The 17843-nt window shown below is 38.1% G+C and overlaps 1 protein-coding gene across 1 annotated transcript in view; it reads right to left on the bottom strand.

Moving 5' to 3' along the window:
• The window catches only part of FRY (furry homolog (Drosophila)), a gene marked incomplete at its 5' end in the record, with an annotated part of 116254 nt that overhangs the window by 21104 nt on the left and 77307 nt on the right, over positions 1-17843 (bottom strand). The window contains 9 exons of the mRNA XM_009708215.1: positions 1157-1320; positions 4899-5054; positions 5604-5804; positions 9412-9420; positions 11559-11729; positions 12840-12914; positions 13728-13889; positions 14970-15149; positions 15890-16030. Coding sequence (XP_009706517.1) covers positions 1157-1320; positions 4899-5054; positions 5604-5804; positions 9412-9420; positions 11559-11729; positions 12840-12914; positions 13728-13889; positions 14970-15149; positions 15890-16030 — 1259 coding nt within the window. The remainder of the gene's footprint in view (positions 1-1156; positions 1321-4898; positions 5055-5603; positions 5805-9411; positions 9421-11558; positions 11730-12839; positions 12915-13727; positions 13890-14969; positions 15150-15889; positions 16031-17843) is intronic.

The following is a 17843-nucleotide window of genomic DNA, read 5'->3' as shown; positions in this document are numbered from 1 at the left end:
GCCTGAATGGTTTTATCGTACCATTGTTTGGAGGAAGAAGTCTGAAACTTCACACATAAAGTCCATGAAGAAAAACTCCTCTTCTAGGAAAACTTGGTTTTCATAACATATAGCTGAAGCACTGAAAAGAATCTCGGCGTGTACAGACATTATGTATACTGACCCGTTTGGTTTCCCCCCAATGTAATGGACTGGAGAAGATCCATCCTTTCTCCACACTGTTCTTAGGACAGAGCATTATTTTGGCACTCCATGGTCAGTGAAACAGGCTGACTACCATTTTTAAAGGGTGCTAAAGTATTTCATCTTGTGTATTATCCTTTGGGATGGAGAAATACTTCCTATGGCTCCCAAGAACAAGAACTACGATTCTGAAACACGTGGCACACAGACAAAGAGCGAGCTTCTTTATGTATCCTCTTCCTATGGCTCCCAAGAACAAGAACTACAACTCTGAAACACGTGGCACATGGACAAAGAGCGAGCTTCTTTATGTATCCCCTTTCCTTTCCTTTCCTTTCCTTTCCTTTTTCCTTTCCTTTTTCCTTTCCTTTTTCCTTTCCTTTTTCCTTTCCTTTTTCCTTTCCTTTCCTTTCCTTTCCTTTCCTTTCCTTTCCTTTCCTTTCCTTTCCTTTCCATAAATACCAGCTAATTGCAGTCTAACTCAGCATCCAAAATCTGAAACAGCTCCGTAAGACTTGGAAAAATCTTGATGCCTTGCTGCAGCATATACTGGGGTCCAGCCATGCTCACCAGCAGCCTCAAGAGTACACAGATGGGATTTTTCACATTTTCATAATACTGTGACTTCTTTATGACCCATAAGAAAGCAGAAGGATGAATACATGGCTGCTCTGCTGCACAGCTAACTAAACAGTATTTCCATTACTGAGAAATCTTTAAAAATATTTTTTTTCCTTTTGATTAAATGTATTACATATATAATGACTAAGTGCATAGATGTATGTAAAAATCGTATCCTGTTTTTTATGTGATATTTATGTAGGTAATTCAGGCATTGTCTTCTCACTGCTCTAAACTCATGAGAATTTTTTAACTCCTGTGACGAAAACAGCCATTCCATTAACTAACATCTTGTGACCACTTTGTTGTACGGTGTAAAAGAACTTGTATGAGTAAAAGCACACACAAGTACCTAGCAAGAGCAAATTGTTCCAGCCTGTCAACTTTTTCTTCAGTCTCTGTCATATCCAGACTAAGGCTATCACTGCATTCAAATGCTCCAGGGAGTTCATTTGTAGATCCTGAAAGGTCATCCTCATGGACTGCTGTATCGTGTTCTTCATGTACAGCTTCAACCTAGGGAAGTGAATGATGATGTCTTAGAAAACAGCAAATTAATAAGTTAATTCCACTGATAAATAGAAAGCATTTAATGAAAAACCCCACCTGACAACATGTTAAATTGCACAGATAGAAAGCCACAGATTATAAATGACATGAATCAAGTTACACTTCTTCAAAAATACTGTGTTTGCTTCACTTACTGTCTTGGATCAGTACTATTTTGAGGCAACTCTTCAATAATTTGTCTAGCAAAGAATTTCAGATTTCAATGCATTTGCCAACATAGCAGGGAAGTATTTTTCAGCAAAACCAGTTGGGTTCTTGTTACTGTCAGGCTGCCCGTGTCACTTATCACTTTATAGTGTCCAAGAGTGTATTAAAGCCTCTCAAAATATATTGAAAACAATCATTGTCTGGAAGACTATATGCATGTTTGTAATTCAGAATTATTTTTAGCATGTCATTTACATAATAACTTGCTTTCAGGAGGAATTCAAAGCATTCTACAGGCCATTAAAAGGATTATGCTTCTATCATTTCCTTCCTTTTTCATCGATTAGCACCTAAAGCTCTTGATTTCTTTTTGAAACTTTCCAATTGCTCTTGCATTTTTAGTCTGAACAAGTTTTGTTTCAGTTTTAATCTTCTGGCTTTTGCTTGCATCATCCATAGCATCCTGCAAAGCAGTTCCTGTAGGGATGACTGCAGTGGGTGAGCTCCAACTCTTTATCTTTTCTATTTGGGGTATCTCAGGTGTGTTCATGCACATATCCATATGTCCATGTGTTGGGAGCTGGTAAGGAGGGAAATTCGTGGCAAGTGGAATTAAAAGAGTGTCCCTCTGCAGGTTACCAGACCTGCTTGGATCCTACAGATAAATTCTGGGGATTTGCATTTCTAAAAATTAAACAAGACTTGTATCAGGAAGGACAGGGTCAGAAATTGAGTAGGAGAAAGTTTTTTTGGTTTGTTTTGTTTTCTAAGCGAAAGAGAGAGGAATATTCCCGAGTCCAGGGTGGATGAAATGAATCAGAGCACAAACCATCTTGAAAAGAGAAATGGAAACTGTATGGCTGGATTACCAGAATAGGAACCAGAGCGGCTGGCAAGAAGCATAAAGTTTCATGCTTCTTCAAGAAGCAGTTAGTACTAATGACCTTCAAATATGAAATACTAGCTTGAAAGAACCATTGGTTTGTTCACTGCCGAGACAGTGTTTGTATGAGGAAAACACATGTTGATGGGACAGGGCAAGGGAGGAAGAAAGGGGAAGCAAACACCTCCCACTCACTGGAGTCCAATACGATGGCCAAAAAGCAAAATAAAAAAGTGGACTCTGAATATTCATGCAGAATTGGAGTACACTTCCAGAAACTGCTGAGTTTAGATAACTTGAAAAATATATAAAATAGCATAATCTGAATCTTTGTATCCCTCATAGCATTACCCATCACTGCCTTCTAATCCCTTATAAATACTATCTTAATTATTGTGATCACTTTCTTTAACAGAAAATGAGTTTACCTAATTTAATGCCATTAACAATAACACCTGGATTTTGGCACTGAAACATTTGAGAACAGGCATACTTAATCAGTCTGTTGCTCTCATTCACTGCATCTTTTTAAAAGCTGAGGTGGTACTTTTGGTTTTGCTTATGATGCAACAACTAAACAATTCTGTACAGCACTAAAGAAGTAACAAAAATTTTCGTCTGCATTGCTGACATACCATCAACTCTCTGAAAATAAGAATTCAGAGGAAAAGAGAAACAGGAAAGAGCTCAGATTTTGTGTTATCAAATTAAGTAAAAATTATTTAGGTGCAAGTTTCAAGTTTTCTGACTAAAAATTGGATGACTTCTTCTTTAAAATACTTACAAACCTAGGCATTTTAACTTTGTTTATACTGACTCCAATTTGTTTTAGGTAAAAATACAGAAGTGTGCATACTAGAAGAAAATCTCTTTGAGGCAAAAAACCCTACGAAGGCATTCTGTGTAAAGCTTATCAATTCAAACATCTTTGTAACACTGGCAAATCCCTGTCAACTTGGGTTATGTATTTCACCAATACCAAACCTGTATCAGGACTGGCTGAATTTGCCTGTCAATCCCGTAAGAAACTGCTGTGAAACTTCTTCACTGACTTACTTTTTCCAAAGCTTTTCATTTTTGATGAACACTGGCGCATGGGTATTGGGACATTAAAGAAATTTTCCCAGTAAAGATTCTAAAACCCCAGGCATGTATGAAACTCGTGGCCTGTGATTTGCAATTCTTAATGTACATACCCATAGCTACTGCAGCTGGCTGCCCGAGATGAGCTGCAGTCCCCACCTGCAAACGTATCTGTTCTGACTGCAGCTGCCTGAAATGAACTTCTGCCAACTTCTGCTGGTTATGGTTGTTGCGTGGTAACTTGTCTACCAACAGTTGTTTTGACAAATGATAATGAGTTTAACTTTTCCACAACCATTATTTTGAGAGGTTCCCCCCTTTCTATCCTTACCCACATTTCCCTCCTCCTGTCCTTTCTTCCCCCTGGGGAGGTTTCTGACACAAACCATTTGTTCAACATTCAGCACAATTCCAACCTCCTTTTATATGCCCTCTTCACTACAAGTTTCCATTACTTCTGTTACATGCTGTGCTAGCAGTACTGCATCAATTTTTTGTGTGACTGCATTTGGAGGGGACCAAGGGCAAGAACTGGCACGAAAGCCGATGATTACACAAGACATACTCTTCCTCTGCTCCATCCTCTTACACTGCTCTTTCTGCAGAAGTCACCCAAGTCAGACGTGACAGAGAAAGCTTTACTGGTAAGGCAACAGTGTCATAAAGCCACTACCCTCCCTGCCCCCCCGCCCCAGATTATATTTCTGGAGAGACACTGAGAGGAGTAGGTTCACCTGATCTCCCACAAACAAGTATTATCAAACAGAAAATTAAAGAAACCGTCCCCACATTGATAATCATTTACCAACCTTACTCTATGTTCATCTTCTGATACAATTGTCTGAAATAAACTGTGCTGAACATGGTTGTTGTACACTTGCAAATCCTGCCTCCTCACCCCCCCAAGATGGCTTAATATTGTGGTCATGAATTTAAAATTTCTGAGTGTCTGCCAAAAGGCAAGAACTGAATCCAGTGCACACAACCGTACAATAGGTTCCCACACACAAAAAAATCTCAGAGAATACAAGCGTACACCCACCCCTCGAGTTGGCATATCGTTCTTTTAAATCAGCACGAAGAACAAAAGAATATTCCCCTAGGGTTGTAACTTGTAGCCAGTTCATGAATTTGTCTTCCAATGAGCTTGGAGTATCTTGGAGCATACGTAGTGCAATATACTTAAGAAACAATAAATAAAATCTTTTAATGAAGACAGTATAAGTAGAAAGGAAAGGGTATGAATGTGCAGGAGGATATGAATGTATTGTACTATGTCACTACCTACAGGAACTCAGAGTGTACTTGTGTTCACAGATCAAACCCTTCATGAAAGCGTAAGCAAAATAATCTTGCAAAAGTGTTTTGTAAAATACAGTCCAGTTGCAAAAGAAAGTAAAAACGTGTTCACCTTCGATCTTTCAGACACTTGGAGATTATTCATATCAGGCAAAGACACATCAAAGCTGGTCGTTCCTATATTAAAATGATGAGGGTCTGCTGAGGTCGTGTCACATGATGTAGAAAGTGAGTCAATATGATTTGCATCCTCTGAAAGAGTTATAATCTATTTAAAAGACGACAAAACCACAAAAGAACTGAGTATACAGCTCCCCTACCACACGCTGCTTCTATGAACATGCAAAGCGGACATTGTCTTAAAGGGCAGTGATGGTGGCTCTCTTAGTTTGTACAGGCAGATCCATTATAACCTTCTCAATGTTTCTGTCATAAAAATTGTACGCAAACATCCCAGAAGTGAACAATAAAAACCTGACACAGTTTACCAATCTGCCGGCTTGTCCTATTTCTTTAAGTATTAGATACATCAGAAAGACTTACTGCTGGCCAATTGTGCAAAATTGTCACATGGTAACTTTTGGAAAAAAGGGCAAATAATCAGATCTGATGTCTCCTGTGTTTTGAACTCTGCATTAAAATTCCTGTTTACATTTACAAATAAGGGAAAATGAAGCAGCGACAAATCACTGCATTGAGTGCCACCCCCCACTTTCAGCTGATCAGACTGCACCTGGGCCAGAGGAAACTAAAAACTCCCAGCTTATTTAAAAACATACCCCTATTTTTTTTCTTATATTGCAAGTTTGCAACTTACTAGGTCTGAGTTCTCCAAGATTTGGCTGGTGGTCAGGTCCTCCTCCTCCGATGACTCATCCGAGTCCTCCTGGTTCATTTTGTTCAGGCTGGGCGTGCTCCCCGAGAGCTGGCTCTCTTCCAGCAGCTGCATGTCACACTTGTCCAAGCTATCCAGGGACCGTCGGCGTACTCCCCAGTTGAAGTTGTCCATGCTCTCACCCTGAAATCAGATATAGGGTCGGCTTCCTTGATTTGAAACTCAGCATACGCAACCCGCTAACCATTAGATCAAAGTTAGCTCAAGAAAGATTTTTATGTAAAAGTAGAATACAAACTTGATCGAAGGATTATTTTGTTTGTTCACCTGGAGGTAAGAGCAGAAGCATGGAAATGACAGTTACATGAAGACTCAGTCTTTTCGGTATTAGATGTTTTTCATGCATTTGCTGCTGCTTCAGGAATTTGTTTTTGTAAGCGCACATATACACACACCTCAATACCAGCAAAGCAATGACAGGCAAAAGCAAAGTTTGGAAGCAATTTTGAAGGATTTTCCCATGATGTTTAAAAGTATTAGGAGCACAGTTCATAACAATGGTTCAGTTGTGAAACATATGTTAAAGATTTTAGATTCTTTGCATTATATACATAACCATAATGATGAGTAGATTTGAATGAGCGCTTCATTTACACACAAAATGCAATAGCTAAAGCAGCACACCTTTTAAAACTTTCATTCTAGGCCCATAGTGCTTATTTTTGCAACTTGAATTTATTTGAATTATTTGCAACTATACTGTGAGAATAACCTGATTAGCATTGCCTGAGATTTCATGTTTTAAAAAGGCCACGGTCAAATGGACCAAACATTTTATATTGACTTTCAGTTCTGATCCCACACGCAGTTACATAAAGCCGAGTGCATTAAGCAAATTGCATAACTCTTTGTTAGGCTGGTGAACAAAGATCACTTGATTCCTTTCATTTATAAAAATGACAATTAGTTTTTCACCATTTTTCCATTTTTTTTTTTACTCTGTGTATTTTCCAGCGGACTGTATCCCTTTTCCCTAATTGCGCTAATTCTCTTGCATCCTTCTTGAAGTCTAGCCAGGCTCCTCTCCGGCAAATGCAGGAGCACATCCACAACCGCCCTCGTCAGCATGAAGGGTCTACCCAGAAGTATCCACTTGCAGTTTTGGGTGCTTTATCTAGGTGAAAGCCCTCAACCTTACATCCATATGGGAAGGAAATTGATAAAGAAAAATGTTTCTTGTTAAGGTTCAGGGCTGGCTGTTTAAAACAAGACTCTGTAAGATGCAACACTTCAACAAGCAAATGAACTGCTGAAAATTCAAGTTGACAGTGATCTTTTAAATATAAATTTTACAAAAATATCGTTCTGCCTAAAAAAAAATAAATATTGTTATCGAATCATTGATCATGAGTATCTCCTGGGCTTATGCAGATTAAAATGATGTGCAATCATAGAGAAAGAGGTCTCAGTTCAGTGAGGTCCCTTAAGCAGATTTGTAATTTTAAAAACTTGAGTAATGCCCATTCAGGACTACTCAGACATTTACTGAATGGGGACCAAACTGCATAAAGTGCAATTAATTCAGTTGCAATCTTCCCTCCTTAACAATTGACAAACTTGCCCAAACAGTTCATATTCTGCATCATTGCCCTTTAATGCAATGGGCTCTGGAATACGGTTAGAAAGAGGGAAAGTTCAGTTTTATGACAATAAGCTCACTCTTCATGAATCAATATGAGGAAAAAAGATAAAAATATTTCTGAGGAAAAAGACAATCCAGACATGCAAGAACTGTAACTCACAAGAACCTTTAGAACTAAGGAATGCGCTATATTCAAGAGCAAACGACATGAAATTGTTATGAAGCCCGACACGTTATTGGAAGAACCCTGTGTTTTCCTCCTGGGCCTGGGATCATACGATAGTTTTGTGTGGGAAGAGAACAAAACCCATCTAAGATTTAAGAAACTGGGTCTCTCTAAATCATAAAAATGACTGTTCAGTTCCCAGCTATTTATTTTAACAATTTATTCGGTCCACCCTCCCCCACAAAGGCTGGAGGACACATGCAGCCACGAGACATCCTCCACAAACACACCAGTTGCTGAACTAAGAAATGACAAAATGACATAAATCAGCAAGCAAGCAAAGATGATTGCCATCACACCCAGATCGTCGTGATGCCTAGTACGGCTATCCGTAAATTTTGCAGCCCATGTCTATGGCAGTATATCTTGTTGCAGTTTTATTCTGCAATGTCTTAAAGAAGGAAGCCAGCACAAAGAAGAAAAATGCAAAGGGACACTTCCAGGGCATGCAGTTAGAAGTGGGAGTGAATTAAAAGTGAGGGAAAAGGGTAAGAGAGATGAAACACAAGAAGTTAGCGTAAGCTTGCTACAGGGGCACCCAGAGTCATACTGAATTTAAACAAGAGGTCAACAAACGTCTACGAAGATGGAGTCGTTGGTTTTATAGTCTGTTAAGCAACCTTTCTTTCACAGTTAACAAGAAGGAGGGAAGATGTATTTGAGAGGCTGTTCATTTTTATCTACAGCGGGGGGCAAAGCTATCTCCTAGCTGAAAAGCTACCAGTAACAAACATCAATTCAAAAGAAAACAGTCACGTATTACAAAAGTGTCTGGCCAGCAGTGAGCAGGTACCACGCAGAACTTCCCACAATCACCACGTGCCCTTGCAGCCACTTTAAACATCACCACAACCCAGGGGAAAGGGCAATAAAAAAGGGAAGTAACCCTACGGGGGGAGAGCAGCATAGCTCCTCCATACAGCCCGTAAGAATCACGCAAAACTTCTTTCACACAAGTTTTTATCCTTACTGTATTGGCAAAGCATGCAAAATTGATGGAGTCGCACAACTGTTGCAGGGTATAGGCAAAAGGGTGGAGGAACTGCGTAGTAAGGCACTGTTTCCGTAGGGTTGTATCTTTGAGAGCACAGGCATTTTGAGACAAAGATTTCTTGGGGGTTGTATTTGCATAATAACTGATTTACAAACTATCAGAAACAAATACGCAAAATACTGTTGTTGCTGATTTTTGTATCATTTGTACAACTCACTACAATTAATTCTCTATCATTTCAGTTCTCTCTATACATCGATAAACTGCCAGTTTAGGTCCCAAACTGGCAACCACTGATAATGCCTTTTCTGTTTTTTTCACAGGGTAAATGAGTCCAGCAAAGCTGGTAGGAGTATACAGCTGAATTAAATTAAGCTGTATGAATTAATTAATTTATTCAATTAAATTCAGGCTGGTAGGCAATGATGTAAACTTTCTGAAGAGGTCTCGGGTATCAGCTTTAGCAAGATGCTAACAGGAGCCAATATACCACAACTGAAAAGCTGGAAATGATACATAATTTGTCCATGGAAATAAATGGCCCAAACTGTACTATATGATAAACAATGCAGTTCTTCTTTTGTTTCTACGTATTATTTATGCACAAAGATACTAAAAGGAGAAATGGCTCAATTTGAAAAAATGCTGATATTAGAATTAAGATTTTTAAAATTTGTGAAGACTCTTGAACGTGTTAAAAGCAAACCTAAAATGAAGCAGAATTTCTGAAAAAGACCTCAAGAATATTTCCAATACAAGACAAAAAATGAAGCACCTGTCAGAAGTGCAAGCACACGCACACCCACCCACCTACGCACACGCTGAAGAGGGGGAAGGCAACAACAAAACTATGATGTTATTCTATAATACAAATTTGCAAGAAGGCATAACATATGCTGACACATCTGAGTTCAAGTAGCATTCTTACCTGAAGTTCCTGGGTAGCAGATATAACAGATAGAAAAACAAATAGAAAGAATCTATGTAAAATTACTGTATCAAAGACACCATAGACAAACATTTGCCTACAATTGTAACTAATATTATCACAGAAACTTCAACTCTTCAGCCTGTCTTTTAAGTTTGAAAATAACCATTACTTGCTTTCACATCTTTATGAAATTTCAAACAAATACATCTTGTGATCTGCGGATGATACAAGCATCACTGACCTGTTCAAATCACGTTTTTTTGGAAAGACTGTTTGTGCTCTTGCTAGCTTAAGTTTGCTAACAGTGTTTTAGTCATGTTTCTGAATATTTCAAATTCAGACCTGATGTAAATGATACAGTTTCAACTCAGTCTTTAGAGAAGTAGCATCTCACACCAGGTTTGAATTTGAATTTGGCTAGAGCATCTATTTCTTTAAAACAGTAGTGAGTCAGTCTGGACTAAACCTCGGAATGCAAGGTCTCAGATCCATGGCAATTTAAATACTGTAGTATGTAAAAGACTACATTTTTCATTTTACTTCACATAAAACTAGAGAATCTTAGTATCTGTTCCAGGACCAACTTAAGGCAACTAGTATATTGATTAATTTAGACCTCAGTCTTGAAGTTAGCCACACATAAAAACCAAATCTTTTCAGGGTCACAGTCCATGAAGGTAAACTCATTTTGATAGGAATTGTTCTGCACAATTATATATAATTTGTATATGGTTTTGACTGGTGAAGAGAAAGAAGAAATTCCTGAATTTCACTGGACAAAAAATTATCATGTGATACTTAATCAATATTGCAGTCCCAAGTCCTTGTAATATCTTGAAATCATTTAAGACACAGAAATTATCGCAGCTGGTATACTTTTTGACAAACCACTGGGCATTGATGTTTTATCATTTATCATAATTTGGAACATTAAAGCTCCTTCATAAGATTTGGCTAATGTATTTTCAATCATTGATGCCAACAGCTTGTTTGTTTGATGTTTGGTTTTGTTTGTTTGTTTTAGCAAAGTCATGGGCAGTTCTGAGCCAAAATTACTATACTTTGATACAGAGATTCCTGACTTGGAAAATAAGGACTCTGTGACATCTCTTTCCATTCCTTCATCCTTTATATTCATTGTAAAAAAAATTAAAATTCAGATGTACATGAGTTCACACCTGAGGGGTCTGTTTACCTTAAAATTATTTTACTACTGTAATTCAACTAGGAAGAAAAGTGATTATTTCTTCTTGTACTCATGTTCTTTTCAGGGCTAAGAGCGATCCCTGACAGAATTCATGTTAAAATCACGTCCAGATTATGACAAGACAATTTATTAAACTGTTAGGTTTGCTGAACATCTGCACCTTAAGTGCTTCAAAAGAGCTAACAATTTCTGAACTTTTAAATAGCAACAAAACTGTTAGACTTGTTTGGCAATGGATAACCATTTTTGGCCTTTCCCACCCAAATAGAAAGAAACACTCCAAGTTTGATATAAGCAAAGTTAAAGGGTGTAGCCCCCCAAAATTCAGCAGTTCTTCAACTTTTTCCCTTCAGCAGTTTCAGCTCAAGGTGAGCTGACAGGCTTCGCTTGTCAAGACTTGATCTGGGGCCTCAGGGTTCTGTTTAGCTCCTGCACGAAATGATGAAATCACGGACACCTAAGCAGAGTGGAAGGTACATCTCTCTAAGCGTTAGTGATTTCATCAGCAGTTGCAGGAGTAACAACAGCCCGAAGGCCTGAATTCATGTTTTGGAGGGTTACTGATGAACCAACAGATTTGGAACAATTTCATTTTCTGGGTTTTTAATCAGCAAATATATTTTTCTTAACAATTTAGACCTTTAAAAATTGCATGTAAAATAAATTCCCTTAAAAGCAAATTGACTGAAAAGGTACTAGAACCGAGGCTTTATCTTCCAGTAACAGTTTTGCAGTGTTTCCTAAAGCAGATTCAGAAAGGAAGGGTGTGGTAGCCTCTTACTGTTATGCTACTGAAATAAACACTAAGTGAGCATTATAAATAATCTGAACTCAAAACTAAGTTTATAGTTATACAGTTAAGAAGAGTATAGTGTTTAGTAGAAAGAAAATCAAACTATTTTATTTAAAAAGCTGTTTCAGAGAAAATATACTGTACCTCCCCGTCTTCCAGCTCAACATCTAGGAAATCAAAGTCCCTAAAGACTCTGAATTGTTGTTCACTGTTTGAATCATCCATGTTCTCCTGCTCCCTTGTTCCGTCTTCTGAAGACACCAAGCTTGTTTGGTGCTCAATCAGGTCCAAATCACCACAGGAAGAAAAAATTACCTACAATTCAAAGGATTTCTCTTGTAACAAACTGTTCCCTCCGGTTGTTTCTTCCTAAAAGCTGTAATTGGTTATTCAGAAGACTGTATTTCCAGTACACACCTAATTCCTTCACTGAGTATTTTTAGAACACTCTTTATTATTTATGTTGGACAGGTGCCTTCAGATTAAACTTGTACAAAGAAACAACTTCATACTGCAGGAACACGTCCAAGAATATTACAGCTACCTCCTAATGGCTGCAGATTGATGTTGCCTGGATGTTTGTATACATTTATAGGAACAAAATTCAGAGAACTTAGCAAAGAAAATACTGTCATGTATACATTTATAGGAACAAAATTCAGAGAGCTTAGCAAAGAAAATACTGTCAAGGGGGATGAGATAGAAAATTCACTAAAAAAATCTCTATGTAAAAATTATGTTCAACAATATGTCAAGATGAGAAGACAAAACAAGATATAATTTTTCCTTTCCTACTAAAAATAATTATATCCGCAATTTAGTTGTGAAAATTAAACAGTCCCTGTCTTGCAGAAATGAAGGACCTGTTCACCATAATACAAATGACATACGACATCTTCAAAAACATTCAGAAATTTTCCTTTTTCTGTAGAAAATATTTAATAACCATTTTAAGAGCTTCCTACACTGGGTCATCTATTGCCCATTTCCTGGCACCAGCTAATATTAATCTTTAAAGAGTAACATCAGAACTACTATCTAATGGAAAAATCAGACACCACCACCACCCCCAGTTTTATTTCTGTAATTTAATCCTTTACTTTATAAAGGCTCGCTCTAGATTGGTAATACCGGAGGTCGTTACTCTCTACCCACTGAGCCAGCGTAAGTGAAACCTATGGCATCGCAGATCTCTCACAGCAAAACCGTATGTAGCTCTGTAAGTAAATCGTCTTTAAGTGAGAGGGCCATTCCCTCACTGCTCTATATGCTGAGAAATGCAGTGTGGGCCACTACAAATGACAATGACAGTAACGTGACATGAAACTACACAAATCAGGTCAGCAACTCCGGGAAACAAAGTTCTTCACTTTTACAGTTTAGGACACAACGAAACAAAGAAATGGTCAACACAAGGCTACTTACTGAAGGGTTTTTACTCAGCCCGACTTCCTGACCACAAAGAGAAAGGACATGCACCAGCTTCTCCTTTGTCCTTTTCTAGAAAACAAGATGTTTCTCAAGTGAGCATTTTTTTAACCACTCATTCTCCCGGTGGCTAAGAAACACACATTAACAATTTTTAATTAGGAGGAATCAACCAAAGAATTAGTCATTAAGTGCTCAAAGGGTTGCTTTCAGAGCAGATATGCATATAAGGCAATGTACAAATAGGTGTTAAAGATTTTGGAGTTTATTATTATTAAATTAGCCTATTAATTCTATTGAGCATAACAGGGAAACTTTGGATCGTGTGCATTACTTCAAAAGGTCAGTTCAGAAGCTTAAAATTAAGCACATGCATAACTATCTTTTGCAGAATTGGGCCTGAGTCACTGCTATATAATCTGCTGCATTAAAAAAAAAAGAGCAATAAATAAATTTATTCTACATGGTTTTATTTTAACTGGCAGATAATCAAAATCAATAAGGTAATCAAACATCACTTTTAGTAAATTGTTCCAAGGAATTCTCTTTACCTGATTTCCCAAGAAAACAACACTTAGAAAGTTGCACATGCTGTCTACCTGCTCTGCTTGCTAATATCTGAACTCACCTGTCATTCTTAGCTAAATCTGACCTAGACTTAGAGGTCTTAAAGAGATGCATTTCCTGTAGGTTGAACGAAAAAACACCGGCAGGGTAGAAGACAGACATAACTCCGTCCATTCCTGGCTCCAAGCAAGACCTTCAGCACACTGCCACTGCCCCAGCCAGCCAGGGCACAAGCGTTTAAGAAGCTAAACATGCGTTAACTCAGCTGCTCCGAGTATAACTCGTTAATGAACAGTGGGCTACTTAAAAGGACATTACCTGAGAGTACTGGGGTCTCTTCCAGCTCACAGGGACAAGGACATTGGAGTTAGATCCTGATGAGGTTGAAGAAGTGCTTCGGGTGACAGCCATTGCCCTGGGTTTACCATCTCGTCCAGAAGAACTTTGTAGCTCATCATACCGTCTCCCAATAACTGGAGTCTTAAATAGAGAATAATTATTCACTAGTACTATGCTCCAGGATGAACTTATAAGGGGCCATATTGCCTCAGTTGCAGGAAAAGATTACTCTGAAGATCATATGCGGGGGTAAAATAAGGAGTGCACCAAATTTCACGTCACTTGGTATGTATGTCATCTTCCACTGTGAACGTCTGAGTAACAATTGCCATACTTGGTAGCCAGTGCTCATGTTCGTGAATAGCTAATACTCAAAGCAACGGTCAAACTACTTTCTAACATAAGAAGCAGCAAAAACCCCAGAAAGCTCGTAAAATTTATTTCAAATCTACATTTCTTGCACATGTTTTTTAATGGGTTTTTCCTAAGAGTGCTGAACACTCTGGCCCTGTTCCAACAAACATTAAAATACTTTCTTGGATTGACAATAGGATGCTAAGCATTTTCTAGAACTGTACCTACATGAAACAGCAAGAAGAAACTCTTTATACAAATAGTACAAGATGCCTATTTATGTTCATATTTCCTTTTAACCTCAAAGTCTCACTATTATCTACATGAAATAGTCTATAACGCTGCAAATAGTCCTGCAGATTCACCACTATAAATACCGTGAGTTGCCCATTAAAGTCAAGAGGACCATTCAGTTCGATAAAGGTGTACAGGGTTTGCAGGATAAAGACTGCTCTGAAAGAGTTCAGTCAGAAGACAGGCAGCTCTCCCTTAAAGGACATACTCTGTGTTTAACAGTTACAGAGAACATTGGTATCCAAGTATAAAATGCTCGGAGGGGGATTTTATACGTAGAGTATACTTATATATTACAGCTGGCATAACTACAACACAGCTTTTCCACCAGATAATTTTGAACACAACTTGTAGTTCCTTCACAAAAAAAAATATAGTAAAAATCCAGAAAGAGCCCTCCACCATGGGTCATTAAACATGTCACTGTGAAATGAAAGGAATTTAAGAGACTTTCAGGTTGGTAATTTTCCTTTCTTTCCTATTTTTTCAGCTTTCTTAAGGAGCTGCAACACATGTTTTAGGATTATCAAATAACAGAATTAATGTGTTAAGTAGCAGAATTAAAAATAGTACCTCTGAAATATCAAAATGAAACTCTAAAGTCTTCCCTGGTAGCTCCTTGGAGGCACTGTTCCACACTCGATGTATTTCCATTTTTGAAAGATCGCTGTGTTGATAGGATGGTAAAACTAAACTGGCAGAACGAGAAACTACCAACTTCAGGATATTCAAGGCTTCTCTCCAGTGAATGCTCTAGAAATAGGTGTAATTAATCAGCAAACAGAAAAAAAGATTCACACACATTCAAGATTATTTACATTTCAGAGTCATAGTTTTTGCCACATAATAAAAACATGGAATTGGACTATTACTATTCTTTCTCTCTCTTGGCCAGTGACAGGTACGTACTTGCAGAATAATTTCAAGCCAGACTTGCCTAAGGTGTCATTGTTAGGGACCTGGCCTGCAACCTGGGAGGCTTGAGTGCAAGGCCAACTTGGCAAAGGATTTAAAATCTCCTACCTGAACGCCTTAATCGGTACGAATAAATGCAAGGGCCATTGCAGAATCCCCATGTAACAGAAAAGCTGACTTGACACAGGCTCTTTACAGCTGTGAATTCCTAGTAGAAATAGTATTTTTCACTTGCCAAGAACTAGGTGCTGAATTCTCTGAAGGGAAGTGCTTATACCACATCTCCCTCACGCTAATAATTATAAAGAGTGGTCAGTTAGGCTCTGCCTGGTATTAAGCCTGATCTCGATGTAGTCTAGCTGCAGCCTAACCCTTCCCACACAGTGAACCCACAGCCGGGCATGTTATCTAGGGACGCGCAGTCTATGAGGCACCAGGGTGTTTATAAACTAGATACCGCACTGGACAGTCGCAGTCCTCCCTGCTAATCAAGGCTTAAATTCTTATAAAGAAAATCAGCTTATGATAGTAAATACTGCTAAGTTCCTATGTTAATATAAAGAAGAGATGGTATTTACCTGTACATATTTTTCAATGGTTTTTAACACTTCCATGTTAAATTGTTTCACAGGAATAGCTGACAGATCCATATAACTAAGAAGACTGTAGATCATCTGTAAGAGGGACTGTTGCATACTAGGAAGGCCCTTTTCTAGTAGCTGTTAAAAAAAAAGTGAAAGTAACTAAAATTTGAGACATTTATTTGTTATGGAAAAAGCTACTGTTTTCCTGAATACCATTTGTACTGTTAATCTCTCTTCACTCACTGATTTTGCAATGCCATTTTACAACCATTTTACAAGTGATGATGACACAAGTGTGAAGTAGAAAAAAGCTTTAAGTTGGGAGCCAAACGCTAGCCTGTTTTGATAACGAAACATAACATTTTATATATGCCTGCCCTAACACATTCAGCAGTTGAGTAAACTGGTAGGTAAAATTTACACCGTGATTGGGGAAGCACATCCACTAAAAGCAGTAGAGGATCTTTTTATGTCTACCTTTGCTGAAAGTCAATGAGAAAAAAGAAAAAATGCTGAAGAAACAAAACTACTACTATTCAGACATCAATATATATTTATCCAAATATACTTCACTGCCAGTGCTCACTGGTGGTAACTGCCAAGGAAACATTTTCTGTTAAGGAGGAGATGGAGTCCCTGGGCTCTCTTCCTGTAGGGCCTAATACAAAGAAGGGCTTGATCTAAATCCCAGAATTTTGGAACACCTGAGTGTAGATCCCGGAATACCACAATGAACCTTGGAAATACAACTGTGCTCATATGTATAGAGGACAGTAATTCAAGAGGTGTACAGACAGCCATGCTATGTTTGCACATGTGTGTGAAATATCTCAGCTGCGAATTTCCTGAAAGGTAGCACATTCTTTCCTTGGTGACAGGTACTGTCCCATCCCACAAATTTCGGAGGCAATCAAATGTTATTGCTGGAGGTTACCAGAGGCTCAAGACTAGACTAGTCTTGACAAGTCAAGACTAGTCCTTCTGTTCAGGCCGACAGAAAAGTGCTTCCAACATTGGTTACTAGAGATACTAGGATCTACAAAACAATTACTTATAAAAACTCTGCGCTGCCTCAGAGAAAAATTTCAACTGTTATCTAAGTGGAGTTGTGTAATGTATTAGATGCCCTCGCTGGCCTGAATGACAAGGCTTCTCTTTTTATTGAATGAGAAAGCTTCATGCCAGGCAAAATGAAATGATCAGGTAGGACACACATCTATCTCATCCCGCTAAATATCTTCTGATTTCTTTCATCAGTAAAAGTGAGTAGTAATTAGTGATTCATAAAAGCAAATAGGCAAATTCCATTAACAGCCCAATAGATGGAACTCACTACGCTTTATCTATTCCTTTACAAAAAGACAGCAAGAATTTTTAAATTAAAAGGTACTACATGATAACCTGCTTCAAGCCATGGATATCTTTACTGAGAGATAAAATGTCCTTAGTAATTCTTCTTCCAAACAGGATTATAGACTTTTTCTTGCCTTCCATTAGGATCTTGCAATAGAAACTTTGATTCCTTCCTTGTAAATAGTTTATATGACCCAGCACACCAGCCGGTATACCAACTCAGTGTAGGAACGCAGGATTAGAAGAAACTATCTGGATGAGACAATGAAATATTTTTGTCCTCTGAGAGAGGCTAATGCATCAGACAAGCACTTTTGTGACAGGAAAAGGAATTCTTGGGAAATAATGGGAATTTTGTCTCTATTGCTGGTTAGAAAGCTGTTCTAGGAACTTTATCTCTGAAAGCTTCTGATTTCCATTCCCGTTTGTATAGATTTGTTGTCAACAGAATCCTTTGACTTAAACAGCTCTTGGCCCTTAAACTCTATAAACATTTGTGGACTGTGCCAGTTTTCACTTGTTTGCATAAGTATATGTGGTGGTTGATAGTCCAAGTGTGTACTTAAATACATCATGAATTTGTAACAAGAAAGAG

The sequence above is a fragment of the Cariama cristata genome, unplaced genomic scaffold, assembly GCF_000690535.1.
Source record: "Cariama cristata isolate BGI_N322 unplaced genomic scaffold, ASM69053v1 scaffold329, whole genome shotgun sequence".
In the NCBI taxonomy this organism is placed as follows: domain Eukaryota; kingdom Metazoa; phylum Chordata; class Aves; order Cariamiformes; family Cariamidae; genus Cariama; species Cariama cristata.
This window is presented reverse-complemented; position numbering and strand designations above follow the sequence as displayed.